The sequence below is a fragment of the Aureobasidium namibiae genome, assembly GCF_000721765.1.
Source record: "Aureobasidium namibiae CBS 147.97 unplaced genomic scaffold scaffold_9, whole genome shotgun sequence".
Lineage (NCBI taxonomy): Eukaryota > Fungi > Ascomycota > Dothideomycetes > Dothideales > Saccotheciaceae > Aureobasidium > Aureobasidium namibiae.
In genome coordinates, this window is record NW_013581200.1 from 291162 (window position 1) to 307669 (window position 16508).

The following is a 16508-nucleotide window of genomic DNA, read 5'->3' on the forward strand; positions in this document are numbered from 1 at the left end:
AACTGATGTCACAAGGAGGGAGGAAGAAGTGAATTGGACAATTGAAAAATTGTCTCCAGGGTCTTGGCGCGCCAAAGCTGTGTGTCCCCGCGCTGATGAACGTGCGTGCGTCTTCGCCCGCTCACGTCACTCGAATGGTCAATGTTTCTCCTGGAGATTGCAGGAAGACCGAGAAGGACGCTGCTCAGCTGTGAACTGAGAAACCTGCATCACTTGGACGAGCTGAGAGTGAAGTGCAGTGCTACGGTTGTGTCTGCAGATGTAGCGCTGGTCACACGAAGCTCGAGGGGCCTTCGACCTGCATATAGCGTGCAAAAAGTTTCTACACCCAAGTGGTCGCCGAGTCAGGCCGTTGGAACAAAGAGGTTCCTTTTGTTGAGTGCGGTATCGCTGAGCTACCACTTCTCGGTCCGTCTCTTTGCAAGCAGATGCTCTGCGTGTGTTTACCTGGTTTGATACTGCCTGTGAAGGGAGTGCTTCGAGAGACTTTGGTTCCAACTACTTGTATTTTTTTCAGCCCATGGATTCGGTTCCTGCGGCCATGCGGGAAGGGAGGCGGGATGATCACGCCTGCAGGACAGGCCGCCCGAGGCTGTCGAGGAGCTTTTGACCGCTAATTAGTGCTATTTATGCAGACTTAGCCAGCATTAACGACGATTAATCGTATCATTCGGTCATCACTTCGCGCGTCGCTCTCGATGAGGTCAGCAGCTTACAAGCTATTCGACTTCTCTTGACATTGGGCAATCAGATATATAACAACTCGTTGCTTGTTGATCTTGACTATATCGCATGTTCTCCTTGCTAAGACGCTCACAACTAATCAACACCCATCTGACGCCCATACGCATTCGCACAATGGCCGTGAGTTGTTCAGACGCTCATTCGCCTGTCACGGCTTACTGATTACATGCTAGACCCAAGACAAGAAGAAGGACATCCTCAACTGGGTGGATCCCAAAGACAAGTCTGGAGAGTTCAAAAGACAACAATCTGTTTTCCGTGACTTCATCAAGAACGAGCCCAATGCAGAGTTCCCTGTCGAGAAAGACAGATATCATCTCTACGTGTCGTATGCATGCCCTTGGGCACACCGTGCTTTGATCGTCCGCAAGCTCAAGGGTCTTGAGGATATCATCTCATACACTTCGGTCCATTGGGAGATGCTCGAGAAGGGTTGGCGATTTGCAAAGCCTGACGAAGACGTTCCTGGAGCCAACACCACTCCCGATCCTCTCCATGATGGCTACACCCATCTTCGTGACATCTACTTCGCAAACAACAAGGACTATGAGGGCCGCTTCACCGTCCCTACTCTATACGACAAGAAGCAAAAGCGCATCGTCAACAATGAGAGCAGTGAGATCATCAGAATGATGTACCACACCTTCGATGATTTGCTCCCTGAGAAGTTCAAGAAGGTCGATCTCCTGCCTTCCGATCTTGAGAAGCAAATCGAGGAGACTAACGAATGGACTTACAACGACATCAACAACGGTGTTTACAAGTCTGGCTTTGCTACGTATGTGACTCTCACCATCCGTTTGATCACTTACTGACCTGTTCTCAGCACACAAGAAGCTTACGAGAAGAATGTCAAGACTCTTTTCAAGTCACTCGATCGTGCAGAGGAGGATCTTGCCAGATCGGGCGGTCCTTTCTACCTTGGTGACAAGCTAACCGAGCTCGATGTGCGCCTCTACACAACGATCATCCGCTTCGACGCCGTCTACGTTCAGCACTTCAAGTGCAACATCCGCGACATTCGTAGTGGCTACCCCAACCTGCACAAGTATGTTCAAATCTGCGATCAGCATAGAGAATCAATCTAACGAATATCCGTTTAGGTGGATGCGCAACTTGTACTGGAATGATGATGCGTTCAAGAGCACTACCGAGTTCACTCACATCAAGAACCACTACACAAAGTCGCACAAGCAGATCAACCCATTCTCGATCACGCCAGTTGGTCCAGTCCCCGATATCCTGCCTCTCGATCAGGATGTTCCCGCCGCTGCTGCTGCCATTCGTACGACGAACCAGTAAAGGGATGTATTGATCGGGGGCTTGTTGATGTACGCTAGCAGTCTCGACAGTCTTCCTATGCCAAACATGGTAGAAATCACACCTTACGAGCAAATGAATCGTGATTCCTGACCTCGTGTTCAAAACCAATGCGCCGTTATATATTCTCTCGTCGATTCTTGCTCAAATGACGTTGTGTTTGACTCGAGATCAAGGCAGACAAGTGGTCTGGCCAGGCCTGGCCTGAGGTGAAGAGTATAGTATGCAGTGTTATGCTTCCCGAACTGGGCCGCAACAACTGTGAGGGCACGATGACAGATGTTGACATATTGTTTCTTTGGCTGTCTCCATTTTCTTTGAACAAGCATTATTCATTGTCACGAAAGCTTATCAGCCGTAACCTGCAAGCGAAGCCGGAAACTTGGAAGAACGAGTGTGGATAATAATGCCGTTTCCCGATGGACTTCCAAACTCGACCAGGCCTACCACTCGTCACGAGTCTCGGTTGTGCCTGTGTCTCGGATGTCGAGATTTGTGGATCATCTCGGAGCGCGCTGCGAGTAGAATTCACGAATGAAAGCATGTCATATTGAAGGTTCATTGGTAAGGTTAATTGGAGGCTTCACAATTAAACTACGAGCGCTCTAGACCTTTATGCTGATGCCAAGGCCTTATTACTCTGACATATCGGTCGGAGTGATTTCTGATCAGTCCTGACTCCGATCCGACGGCAGCAAAATCAAAGGGCCGGTCGCTTCGACCTCAAAAGGTTAATGACACTGCCGCTTGCCGTCGTTGCAAATGTCCTTTGCAGAGGACTTCAGGTCTTCAGCTGACATTGTAGTTGAGCGCCTACGACCCACTTGGAGCGCGCAGAGCTTTCAAAGGGGCTCCTATCGCTCTTCGCGTGTCTTCAGATCGCTCGGCAGGTACGACTTGGTGCTTGGCCTTGGTATTCTGCACGTTTGGAGCCCTACAGGGCGATATTGATCTGGAATGGAAGACATCTGCAGACTGCGACCATTGACGGCAGCGGGCCGCAGGATTTCTGAAGATCGGCGGTACTTGGATCGTCAACCTGGCATCTGGCAGAGATCTGGGTTGTTCTTCGAGGGTGTTTCACCAACGTTGTGCATGGGAAATTCTGTGCATCACAGTCTTCGTGGTAGATCGGCGATGAGAGTCCCTGAAGTACGCTTGTGCTCGTACTGTTGCGCAGGTTCTACCGACCTAACGAAGTCCTCTGCAAGCCACCGAACTTCCGATAAAGTATAGTTGTCCCGAATGCAGGGAAACGTTTCGGCTGGCCTTCCGAGATGTAAAGCTGATTGGTTGGAGCCACTTCCTTCTTCCAACGACGCGTTCGAAAATGTCCACGGTCCGCGCGAACGGATGGGACTTCACGTGGCTTCGCCAATCTGTCAGCGACTCAGCACCAGTCTAGACCTGTGGCTTGCGCAAGAAATAATATCGTGACAAAATCACAGCAAGCTCAAGCCTCTTGCACAGCACGAACCGGCGAAACCGAGCCAGAAAACACCCCATCTGTATGTGGCTTCAACCATTGACCGCATATGTACCAGGCAGGTGGAGTTGGGCGCTTTAGTATGGTGAAAATTCCTGTGGCTTCGCCCTCGTCTGCTGAAATCTCGGTGGTCGCGATGTATCTTGCGCAATGCATTCGAGCTGTCAATGAGCCCTGCAGATTCAGGGGTTAGAGGTACAATGCATCTTTGACGATGTTTTGGAGGATCAGCTCCAGTCGACCCAAACGCATACTTGGTTGTACCTCAGTCCAGGTCCATGGTGTCTCAAAGTCCCGGCCAAACAGGTCCACCGACGTGTTACCGTTCGCACCAGCAACCGGACAGTCGCAACGACTAAAAATTGACACTGCTCCGAAAGAGTTTAGAGTTTGCTAGGTCCAGTTCGATCCCCCTGAGAGAGCCCTGGAGAAGCTTATTGTTGACATTGCTGATCACTGCTCAAAGTGGTCAATCCTCTAGTTCGACCTTGAATACATATATCTCATGCCCACTTCTTGAACTTTGGACCTATACATATATCTCACATCAACCTCACATCTTTCCATCAGCACACCAACACACCAACACAATTCTCATCAAGAAATCACACATATAATATGAACTTTACATACCCCAACACTATGGGTGCCTTCCCTCAACAAGCCTTCTACAACACATCGGCTATGGCCCACAGCCAATGGCTACTACAACAACCAAAAGACTCAGGTTATGCCAGTGACGACCACAACCTCTTCGACAAGGCTTTCGAGTCACAACTCCCAAGCATTCCCCAAGTCTCATCACACCACATGAACCAACAAACACCAATGTCCGCCTTCTCCGATTCATCGTCCTCAGAGTCGTCAAGCAATGGTCATCACGACAGTCCCTTTGAGTACGCAGACTCGCTATGCACATCTTCAAACTACGAGGCCCGCTGGAACCCCTATGAGAGTCTCGGCTTGAGTGTTAAGAAGCTTTCCATCGACGCTGGCATCACATCCATGACTGGCTACTGCGACATCGACTCTATGCTCACCGCCGCCTACCACAACACCAGTGCTTCTCAACCTCAGCGTTTCAGTACTTTCTCACAATCACCTCCTCGCTCAACCACATCGAATCAACAGTACCACCTCCAGCAAGAAGAGGACTCGGTAGAGACTCCCTCATCACCCGCCCTCGGACGACCCAAGAACAACGCCAGAGTTCCCCACCAGAAAGTGGAGCAGAGATACCGCGAGAACCTTCAACTGAACTTTGACCGTCTGCGCAATGCAGTACCCGAGATCGCTACTCTGCAACCTGCAAGAAGCGGACAGCCACCCAAGCCCTCAAAAGCCGAGGTGCTTGCTGCAGCTTCCGATTACATCAGACAACTCGAAGAAGAGAACGAGATGCTAAGACAAAGCATGATGAACGCTGCCGCCGGCGAGCTCGGAAGAAAGAGAGCCAGAACTGGATGAATGTCTTGACCTTTGCTCGTAACGATTCACTCATGTCATGCCTATGGAAAGTGGTTTAATGTATATAATCAGAACGGTGTCTTTTGATGAACCGTGTTGTTACTCGATTGGCGCTGGAGAAGGTTGTTTGGAATGGTCTTGGCCTTTGTTCTTGTTCGATATACCCGCTTGGAGTTTCTCTAAAATTCAAACTTTTCTGTTCCGATGATACATTCGTACAACACAAACATCATTCTTGCTCTTCAGTTTTTCCCCCCCTCGTATCTGAGCAATGTGAGTGTTAGTTGTATGCACAAATTTCTCAAAAGTGTTGTCTCAGTACGTACGTAGGTTCGGTTGCCGGGTTCCGATGATTGTTGCGAGGCCCCCACTTTACGAGTTCGATGAAACTGTTTGGCAAACCATGGCATGAACATGTCTCGACTAATCCTTCCCTTCCTTGTCATTGGATGGTCTTGCCATCTTGATATTATTCGGTCGCTGCTTCCGTCTCTGAATACCAGATCAAGTTCACTTTTTCCAGCCAATGTTCCTGTTGATCCTTCGTGGATTCTCTGGAAGTTGGTCAAAAAACGGTCAGCTATGAGACAGCGCCGTATTGTCTAGACACGAAGCACCGTCTGCGAGAATTATTTTCCCAATCACTGTCTGTCAACATGATATGGGTCTAGACTATGAGTGCGTTTGCATAGCTACGCCGGTGGTCTATGCCGTCGGTAGCGATGGGAGATCTATGGAAAGGCGGGAAATGTCATATCCGGTTCTGGAATGCTAGGTGCGCTGGCTGCTAGCATGTCTTCCATGGTCCAATTGAACTGGTCTGGTTGCGGTTGCGGATTCACCGCTTGCTGTTGAGAGAGATGTTGATCCCACATTTCCTATTGATGTGCGTGTCAGTTGCGTGTGCGATCGAACATCTTATTTATTCACATACCCAATCAATATCGTTGGACACGTCCATGATATTGTCTAGAGATGAGAAGTCGTTTTGGGAGATCCAATGGTCTGTCGCAGGCCAATCGTTCTTTTCAGAAAAGGCAACAGGCACTCTCATCGACTCCTCAGACATGGTCGTGGGTAGGTTGTTCGTGGCCTGATCCTTTCTGACCTTCTCCAGCATGACCGTCATGGCTTTGCATGCCTTTCTGATTTCTGTCACGGCAGTGTTGTCGATGATCTGGTCATACCTGCCCGTGCCGAACGCAGGCTCGGAAAAACATTCTTCTTTGCCCGCTTCCTCCCATATTTTCTTCGACGCTTCGAGTGCCGCTATCATATCTTCACGTGTCGCAACCTTATCCGTTTCTGGGTCGGGTTGTTTGTTGAGTTGGCGTGCTAATTCGAGGCATATGATCATACTTGCGAGCAAGAAGTCATACGTGCCGATAGAGCAAAAGTACCAAGAGACGCTTTCGAGTTGTCCGCCAGGGCGAGACGCCCAGTAAATTGTCTGATGGTGCTCGAGTGTTTTCATCGCCGAGCTGATGACGCAAATCCGGGAATATGGCGCTGCAGCTTGGGATACAGTGGCCACCATGAATCGACGGTGGAGTACTGTCTTCGCTTTGAGGCAGAGCAGGTCAAGACTAAAGCGACACATCAACGACTCCTGATCTTCTATAAGAAACGATCCCAGATCTTGGAATCGTAATTCCGGTGGTATGGAAGCCTTCGCTGCCTCCAGTTTCGCATCCAGTTCCATGACTTCGGCGTATGAAGGTGATACTGGTGCATGTGACATGTCCGCTGCCAAAGCAAATATTTGACACAAGCTGGTTTTGCAGGCTCCGTAAGCCGAGGGGGTGAGCTGTTCGATCGGCCTCGGGGGCGGTAAAGTTTTACTGTGTATGGAGAAATCTTGATCGTAGAGATTGTGCGGAGGCCTCGTGTCGCTCTGCACTATACGTGTCATAGCAGGTAACCCCAGTTGAAACGACAATAAAGTATCGAACATGTATAGCAGGTGCCACACCCTTCGTCGCATCTCCCCATCGAGCACTGACACGTTACTGTAGTGACTTGGGTCTCGGTGGTATCCCATGTATAAAGCCAACCTAAGGAGGATGCCCATCAAGACCCAGATGTCAGTGTAGTTGATCATCCTGTTGGCTCCTGAATGTAGTAACAAGCATTCTATGGTGTAAGCTTTCGGCTTCATGTAGTTACCCAGTACAGCCGCTGATGCTGCCAGCTCCTGATAGAGATCTGCTTTCTTTATGGTAGCTCGAATATCTGGTGTATCTGGAATCCTCAGAGCACGGATCTTGAATAAGCTTGACATCCCGAACATTCCAAACAGAACGCCCAGCCACATGACTGGCGCGCTCGTTTGCGATCGCCAGAACTGCCGGTATTCGTTCTGGAATTGAGGGGCGTGGATGATGGGTCTGTACGGATGATAGGATCTAAACCATAGCGACACAAGAGCATCTGCTTCAGCCTTAGGTGGTACGAATGATAGCAGCTCGGCTTTCGTGACTCGGCGAGGGGAACGCAAAAGTCCTGGCAGCTCTTCATCGTACACATCGAGTGGCTCTTCATTGCGCCACGCATCGTATTCGTTGTCGAAAGTCTCATCACCGGAGTCTTCCAGGTCTCGTTTTATCTCAGAGATACTGTCCAAAATTGTCGCCCAGTGAGATGATCCGACATAGCTGCAATTTCGAAGATACAGTTAGCGTGGTCCCGACTTGAAGAATGGTGCGCCCTCGCAGTTGTCGCATTGTTGAGGGTCATCTACATGTGCAAGACTTCCATGGTAAGCGCGTTCTTTCGGAGGTAGTAGCATGGCTTCGATAGAAGATTACTTGACCCTGGACGACTCTGCAACATGGATGACACGTTGCGGTGTTCGAAGTGAACCGCCATTTGACGACTGCAAGCTTGAGCCATATGTACACCGACCACGTACCTTGTGCCCTCCTTACTGATCCGTAGATGTCCCAAAGATTCTACGTGTGCCTCTGACAGATGTTGCCTAGCTGGCGAATTATCCTCACTGTATGGTGGTGTTACCCTGTTTTGAGCCTTCTCTGCTTCAGACGAGCCTTGTGTGTCGGACCGCGAGAAATCAGACCGGGAGGTAGTGGGAAGTTCCCCGATACTGGCAGCGGTGCTATTTGACCTTCCACTATTGGTTGTAGTGCCGGTACCATCTGACGACCTCGAATTCATCAGATCAACCACTAGCTGTTCAAGATGCTGAATACGGCCCTTGACATCCTGTGGGGCTCTTGCTTTGGCTGCTGGAGGCAAGTAGGAACATGCTGACTCTTTGCTTCGCTTGATACATTGGTCGCATGGCGCGGCACGGTTGCAGCGAAGTTTCCCATGGCGGCAGGCTGTACAACTCAGTTGCGACCTGGCACGCTTCTGTTTCATGTGCGCCTCGTTTGAGTCTCTGCTAGACATGACTGCTGGATTCTGGGAGTTTGTCTGGATGTCGTGTAGGTAGATTGTTTCAACAGGAGGCAGGAATGAGGTTGCTGCCTTGCCAAGCCCGAAGCACTCCTTCCTCCATTTGCATGGTATAGAGTCCATATCCTGTCTGGTCGACGCTGTGTCTTTGACAACATCCAATGATATGAGCATGGCTGTGAACGAAGTCTTCACGCTGAATTCAGCCCACCACTATCATACGGTAGTATAAAGTACGTCTTGGTCGCGGACAACTCGCAGACATTTCCATTTTGTTCCCATGTAGACTGGCTGGCTGTATGACCCTGGCTACAACAATGAACCATCGTCACGGAGTCATTCTTACCGACACGGGCACCTCGAGCCTCTGGAACCGAGGAACATATCACCGGGCTTTGTCCCCGCTCTGTTGCCTATCTCTTTCGAAATGATATGTGGAGTTGTGCTGACATCAGTCACTATGGCTGGAAACGCCAAGGGTAGCACGTCTTCGACAAGGATCCTCATCTCGTCATATGCTCCGTATGTACAGACGAATAGGAAGCCTTCTTTTATGAGCAATCGATTGACGGAAATCGTAACCTCCTCAAGTATATACAAACGGGATAGACCACTGCTGTGTACATCGCCAAGTAAATGATTCCAATCGGCAGTCGGTGGAGGTATGTCACTCTGTCCGGACAGTCGCGAAGAGCTCCACGGCGACAGGGGTAGTAGCTATGTCGTATGTGGCACAGACACAATGTATGACAATATCGGATTGAGTAATGAGCAATTTGATGCAGTCAGAGCAGATGAATCCACCACCTTTCGTCTGCTTGGATAAACACATACAGTGGCCGACACTCAGTCTCTCCAAGGTAGTTCAGCACGACTTCTGTGTTCTGGACTTGTCGAATTGCAACATCTCATAGAGTTGACAGAGGAATAGATATCCTAAGAGAGAACACTGGTCTGCAGCGATAGGCCTGCAGATAAGCCGCCGTATTGGGCTTGGATAGACCCCGCCTGTTGGACCCGCGGAGGTGGAGACCGGCCGTGTGTGTGTGTCGCCCAATTCAGAAGGTCTGTCCCTAGAGTCATGTAACCCCGCTATGGCGTGCGGCTCGAGGTCCTCATAAAACGCTCTGCCTCCCACACCCGAGGTTGCGTTTCTTTTTGGAGCTCATTGAAAGCAGAACATGGTCCACCAAAACCTCAGGAGAATACAGTGTACGTTGACTAAATCCACATCCAAACAACCGCAGAGAAGAGAAAATCAAACCCATAACTTCAACACCATTTGTTATTTCCGAGTTCGAATCATTCAAGACTTGTCATGTCATGATAATCAGTTTGTTATCGACTACAACACTCCAAAGCAGCCATGTGTGAAAGATACCCATCTTCATGCTCGACCACCAAACCAAAGCGACACTTCCTGAGCGATCATAACTACCAAAGCAGCATCTCCAGAGCGTCCCATCCTGCTCTTTCCTGAGCGACCCTTTCGACATCTTCCATCGACACTTCCTAGCGACATGCCCTTGCCGACACTCCAGGAATCGACACGTCATCAATACCCTGTCCAAGCAACAACATCCATCCAAGCAGTGTTGATGCAGTCTCGGCAATGCTGCCTGAATAATGAACTGACAGGATATCAATTCGACAAATGAGACCTATCCATAGCGACAAATCCATTGCGACACTTGCACGACATCCTTGAGCAACACCATCCGATATCGATTCAAGCAGCACATAAATCGTCCGATACCGGTCCAAGCAACACGCTTCAACCAAGCGACATCTCACCAGGACGGGCACTTGATTTTGAAAGACTTTGTTACGCACTCTACATGGTTGTTTCTTTGAGAGGCAGTCCCTGAAACCTGTTCAACTCCTCCAAGCGCCTACCAACACCAATCGAAAACATTCCATGCAGCAATCTGGTTATGCGGCCTATACCAATTTTCGGGTGGCCATCTCATGCAATTTTGGTCCCAGCACTATTCATCCATGCAACTTCATTATCCATGCAACATTACTATCCAAGCAACACTACGGAATGGTCAGCTCATGCGGAGACTCGGACTTTCCTTGCGAGAAAACTTACCTTCCCAACCCCAATCTTTCATCACACCAATCCAATGCAACCTTCCGCGAACTGTGAGCAGTGTGCCTGTCGCACCATTCACTGCGTCGCGAGATCCTCGGCATGAGATGGACGCTGAATCCATTTGATCCGGATCACTCGCAGTCATTCGGCGCAGTTTGTTCGCCCAAGCCATAGTGCCCTCGCTTGCACCTGCGATGCTGTTGAAGGATGAGCCACGCCTGTTTGATGCTGGTCGACTATTGCCTGCAGCCGAATGCAAGTTTGCATTTGCAGCCAGATTTCGTTTCACAGGCACGGTCTTGTTGGGAAGGACCTTGTTCTTGTACTCGTCCCTTCTGCGCCAAACCTCTTCCATGACATCGACACACTTGTCAATGATGCCGATTCTCATGCGTTGTGACATGGCAGCCCAGCGGCTTTTGATCCACTGCCTATCCTCCTCCACGTCGGCTTCACAGCCTGCCATGAAGAGAGGGTAGACATGGATGATGACACAGCGACTGGCGAGAGGAACGGTGGCCAAGAACACGAGCACCTTCTTTGCCATGTCTGCCGTTGTGAGGCGTTCGGGGATTTCGGGTAGTGCTTGGTGCAGGTACAGAAGAGTGGCCCATCGATATGCCTCTGCCGTTTGCAAAGCATGACGGACGTCACATGTGGGATCCTCTGGCGGCTCAACAAAAGCTGGCGGTTCCCACGTCTCAAGCATAAGCTTGAGTTCCATGGCTTGACTAATCATGGGAGGCGAGTTGGACTCCGCGCGATACACTCGACGGATAAGGTTCGCTGTACGACCGATCAACGGGAACAGAGTGCTTGCACAACCCATCAGAGGATCAAGATTGGAGTCGATGGGCATACCAAAGTCGATTCCGAAACCTGCATGACCTGATGGACCCACACTAGGACTGTCTGGTGTACTGTAAAGGCACCAAAGGTTGTCGTAGTCGTCAGATGTATCCTCGTCTGCAGTAGTCACGCGGGAGAGAACATCCAGATAAATCCAGGCGTTAGCAAGGAACTTGAGTCTGGCAAGATTCAAGCCTGTCAGAGCCGACTGCTTATGCTGGTTCAAGGCGATGTTGATCATGGCACGGGCACCTTGAATATGGTCGTTGCCACTCGACAGGTGTTGATCCCAAGTCTCTGCGAAGGCCAAGGCCAACGTGGTAGCAATGGCTGTGTCAAGGTTCATGGTACTCTCCTCGATGCCCTCCAGCAAGTTTCGTACGCTCTCACTCTTGTGCTCATGTCCTGCCACACGCAAAGCGGGAATATCACGAGAGGAGTGGAATGCGGTCATGGAGGAGATGGCATGGTACAGTGCTGGTGAAGTCTGAGCCATGGGCCAAATCAACGTACGCCAAGGGTTCTCGTTTGGTCCATCTTTGATCGAAAGGATGCCACAGGTCAGTCGATCGAAGCGCAGCATCAACATCTCTGGACTGGTCTGAGCGAGCGAAGGCTGCTCGTACATGTAAGTAATTCGTTGAGGAAAAACCATAGCTGGCGGGCTTGACATGGTGCTGTCATCCTGGAACGTTGGGGCGTGAGAGAGCTGCAATGCCCAGGCGTCGTAGTCTGGCACGATCGGGGTAAGTTCCTCAACGTTTCCGAAGTCCATTTTCATATCCTCCATTAGTGGAGGGTCTGTCATGTTCAGGAACTCGTCCATGAAGTGCATGTCGAAGTCGAAGACCTCTCTGGTGCCGGGCGTCATGCTTGTCGTCACCATGTCATTCTCTTTGGGTGTACCGCCGACGATGGGGTTGTCATGGGGTGACGCTTGGGACGATGTCCCTGCATCGTTGGCGGAGTCTGTAGGGGATGCACCTCGTTCGGCTTGTACTTCAGCTGGTGATGTTCTTGACGAGTTCTGAACCGAGTGCTCTTTATCGGCAGAGGTAGCCCGCGGAACTTTCGAAGGGACCGGAGCGGTTGTGAACATCTGTTGTACAAATGAAGAAGACAGTTGTGTGGGTGCTTCTGTTGACGGCGCTCTAGCTGGCGGTGATGCTGGACTTCGCTTTCCAGAACTGTCGGCTGCACTGCTCAGCACGATTAAAGCTGTCGGAAACATGCGTTAGCAACAATCACTTGCACAGGCGGTCAAAGACAGGGAAGTCCTGAGGCTTCGACACTCCAACGTGTCAAGTCTCTTTGCTGGAACACTCACATCCGTTGTTCTGTCTGGCGATGTTCGTGGCGACGTTGGTCTCTTCGAAGGGCCTCCACTTGAAGTCCTTCTTGTACCCTCCACAGTCGACGTTTCTCTTTTTGCATTGCTCGCAACCGGGTTTCTTCTCATCGCATTTCAGGCGCTTGGCTTTGCAGGTGACACAACCTGAACGTTATTTTGCTCAGTATACGACACAAGAGAGGTAAGAACTATCAGTATTCGTGATGAGGTTGCAGCATACCATTACGACTCTTCGACTGCTTGGGCTTAGCTACAGCGGCACCGTCACGACGTGGTTTACTGGCCGAGGCGGTAGACTTTTTCCTTGTAGTGTTTCGCTTCTTGACGGGACCCGCCTTGTTTTGCTCGTCGTCGAGTACTTGTTGACTGGTATCAAGCCGGGGGACAGGGTCTGGCGAGGCGCGGAGAAAGACAGACGGAGATGGGATTGTGATTGTATCCGCCATGTTGATGATGTGCTCTCGACAGGGTTAACTGAAGAAGACGCAATAGGACATGCTATGAGAAGGGGTTGGCAGTTCTTTTCCTGACAATGTTCCCTCGAGATACCGCAAGATACCCCGCACGGAACGCGGAGTCCAAGAGATAAAAGGCCTGGGACACGACCTGGCGTTGCATCATCAGCGCCGCCATTGGTCAGTATGACTACGCTATCGCAACCCTCAGCTGCAGGTTATCTAGAACGTTGGCCGTCAAGGAAGATTACGGCTTCAGATAAACCAATAAGAGTCTCGCAAAAGTTCGGGACGACTTTGACCGCCTTGTGGGAAGCCACAGGCAATGCACGTATACAATTCTGAAGCGCTTTCGCCAGACGTCTTGGTATGGATTTGTTCCAAATTCTGTAAGTTGCAACAGCTTGCTCGTACGAGGCGCCAACGCGCACTCTTACCTCCATGTGACCAAAAGATAGCGGCGCCATGTCCTATGTGGGGAAGTCTCGGAAATACAAGAAGTTTAGTATCGCCGGCTCTAGGCGTTCCGATCTCGGGCGCTGCTTACCCCGGAATTTATGCAAAAGTTGATACGGCATTGGGCCGCCGGTAAGAAGTCCTTGTGAAGGTATGATATACCTTACCGACGTGTCATACGGAAGAGTTTGTGTGTTGTGATGTCGCTGCGCGACGAACGATAGACTGAAAAGAGAGGGAGGCCGAATTTTGACTTGGATGAACAACTGGAGAGCAACGAGAGAGGGGTGGAAAGACGCATGAACGAGAGCGGGAACCTCTCCTGGTCAGTCGCAGATGTATAGCTGTGAGAAGGGCCGACGTCCCGAGAAACAGTCATATTCAATAAAACCCTCGCTCTCTTTCCTGTTGGTTTCATACCTATCACTCATCGCCGTCGTAAGGCAGGAGTAGAGATGACATCTCTCCATGTGTAATAATATGCTACCCGGATAGCATAGGTATGCACAGTTCCTTTAGTTGATAAGTAGCTCCACTAAGAGCTGTGGTGTTATCGGCTCTCTATAGACTTTACTACCTTCTGTGAGTCGCTGTGCGTTACTATACCTTCCAGCTCTGCATGTGTATTATCGTGAAAGCGTAGTGAAAGAAAGAGAAAAGAGATTAACGAACGATAAAAAAAAAAGGACAAAGAGAAAGAGAAAGGAAAAGATAAAAGAAAGATAAAAGATAAAAGCGAAGAAAAAGGGGAGATGAAAAGAAGAAAAGGCAAGAAATGGAATAGTGGCTGAAGACGACTGACCAAGGTTGAAGTCTTCACATGCAAAACCCGAACACCTGGACGCAGAAAAGAGATGTAGGCATACAATCGTACATCGTATATCGCTCCTAGAGCTCCCTGTGCAATATTTGTAAGCTGTTGACCAGATGAGAACCTCGCGTGGAAAACAGATATCTCGCTTGGGCAAGAAGTCGAAGGCCTGACTTTCTCATCGACACATGCGAGATTGCGCTTCCTCTGCCAACCATGGCTCCGAGAATCATCAGACAACGCTGCTAGTAAAGACAAAGTGAACGAGGCCTAATAGCACGCCTGCCGAATATGAGTGCTGACATGCATCTGGACTCGACTTCGATTTCGAATTCGCTAGTACGAGATGTTACACGAGCAAAGTGAATGACCATGTAGGCGAGTGGTGCGAGACACGAGTCACCACGAGTCATCCGAAACCGTCTGGCTACTTTGATAGAAGGTTCGCTTGCTTCTCTCGATGTTCTTGTTCAGAGCTCGGATCGTTGCATGCGAGCACGCAACATTTGCACGTTCGGGATGATGGCGAGCTGCAACAGGCCATGCGATTGACCGACAATCAACGTGCTGAAGTGGGCATCTCACGTGGCGATAGACTCTCGGGGAGGCGAAGCACGTATTGATCGCCACGCTCAAGGTGGGATCAGTTCTGTACGGAGTACTAGGTTCGCTCCGCTGGATAAAAGTGGCTATCTTATGCGATCTCTGGAACCACTGGTATGGAAGTGGAACATGCGCATTGGAGCCAATATAATCGGATCCGGCACATGTTCTTCCAAGCAGCCTGATACATTAGACGTTCCCAAAGAAATGAACCTTGTAAGGACCCGACGAATTCAGAGTATAGCTCTTCTCATGCTTGCATCGATTGCCGGCAACTATAAAACGTGGCACTGGGGTTCCGTTCGGTACCACAGCTGTTGAGGCGTTCGAACGCCTTTCTGTGTGGCTGAATGTCAAGGTTGGTCTTAGACCACGCCCTTCAACCCTTGAAATTGAAGGTTCACCACCGAGAAATCGTGCGTCGTGCGAAATTGATGTTTGGAGAAGAACATCTGGTAGCTCTGAGACGCAGTTCCTGTTCGAGCAGCGTTGTTGCAAAGCCCCAGTGGTTGATTTTTAGTCATCCACTTCATCATGCACATCTTCTACTGGATCTACCAGCACCCCACCAGAGCCGCAAAGCAAGCGGTGGGGCCAATGTGGCGCGCGGTCCTTGAGCTAATCGGTTCAACCACGCCTGCTGCAAGCAAGCGCGCGCACATCCGGCTGCGTCATCGATGACAACTGAGCGACACTCGTTGGCCACACATTCGGAAGGTCCTTATGAAACAGCACTACCAGAGGTGATACGCGGCGCACTTCGTGGCGATGGTCAGCGGAGATGACAACGCCAAACTCCTTGACACTGTCAATCCCTCTCAACGAGGCAAGTTCCGTCGAAGCAGGTGGCGCTGTGAGTGGCCCAACGATGTGTTTAGGCTATGTTCGTGGTGACTGCGAGCAGGAGATCAGCAGCGCATTGCTTACAATTCCTGGCCCCCCCTTCGCAGAGGAAAACCCAGGTTGTCGCGCAGGCTGTGCGCGGAGATGGCTGTCGTTGTGGATATCAATGTCGCTCTTGCAGGGCGCCTCTGTCAGGAAAGTGCCGTGCGCGCAACGCTCGAGGAGGGACTGCAAGACGACAGAGGTAGCCTCGGTAGATTGGCCATGTGGTTTCCAGGTCTAGAAGGCGCTCCTTTGAACCCACGTACATCACTGGGCCCGAGCACGGCTAGCGCAAAAGCCAGGCATGGATCATGAGTGTCATCTCCGCCGTTGAACTGGGCAGAACAGCCACCATCCATAATGCCCAGCCCAATGCAAGGATTGGAACCAAAAATGCAACAACTCGAGGGCGCTGTTTTCCATTCGCCACTTGAGCAATGGCCAATCTCGTAACCGACTCTTCTACTGCATCCAGAAGGCATGGGTCTCTTCCCCCAGAAACCGGTAACTCCGTATCAAGGCCCGAGCCTGCTGTCTCTAGGTCCTGTAGCCCTTCGGTAGCCTTC

General features: G+C 50.5%; 5 protein-coding genes across 5 annotated transcripts; 2 read left to right on the forward strand and 3 right to left on the reverse strand.

Annotated features, from left to right (window-relative positions):
- Positions 1-858: 858 nt before the first annotated feature.
- Positions 859-2046, forward strand: M436DRAFT_82116 (uncharacterized protein; the record flags this gene model as incomplete). Its single annotated transcript, XM_013571779.1, has 4 exons — positions 859-864; positions 918-1522; positions 1571-1792; positions 1848-2046. 4 exons carry the CDS (start codon positions 859-861, stop codon positions 2044-2046), a joined length of 1032 nt encoding a protein of 343 aa, XP_013427233.1.
- A 2332-nt stretch (positions 2047-4378) lies between these two features.
- Positions 4379-5017, forward strand: M436DRAFT_47422 (uncharacterized protein; the record flags this gene model as incomplete). The annotated part of the gene is made up of 1 exon (XM_013571586.1): positions 4379-5017. The coding sequence occupies one exon, from the start codon at positions 4379-4381 to the stop codon at positions 5015-5017; it is 639 nt and encodes a 212-aa protein (XP_013427040.1).
- Positions 5018-5939: 922 nt separating this feature from the next.
- Positions 5940-8428, reverse strand: M436DRAFT_47288 (uncharacterized protein; the record flags this gene model as incomplete). Its single annotated transcript, XM_013571560.1, has 4 exons — positions 5940-6467; positions 6573-7671; positions 7929-8064; positions 8149-8428. 4 exons carry the CDS (start codon positions 8426-8428, stop codon positions 5940-5942), a joined length of 2043 nt encoding a protein of 680 aa, XP_013427014.1.
- A 2057-nt stretch (positions 8429-10485) lies between these two features.
- M436DRAFT_47128 (uncharacterized protein) lies at positions 10486-12252 on the reverse strand (the record flags this gene model as incomplete). The annotated part of the gene is made up of 1 exon (XM_013571524.1): positions 10486-12252. One exon carries the CDS (start codon positions 12250-12252, stop codon positions 10486-10488), a length of 1767 nt encoding a protein of 588 aa, XP_013426978.1.
- A 3432-nt stretch (positions 12253-15684) lies between these two features.
- Positions 15685-16301, reverse strand: M436DRAFT_64018 (uncharacterized protein; the record flags this gene model as incomplete). The annotated part of the gene is made up of 3 exons (XM_013571681.1): positions 15685-15936; positions 15985-16128; positions 16209-16301. The coding sequence occupies 3 exons, from the start codon at positions 16299-16301 to the stop codon at positions 15685-15687; spliced, it is 489 nt and encodes a 162-aa protein (XP_013427135.1).
- Between the last annotated feature and the right edge of the window lie 207 nt (positions 16302-16508).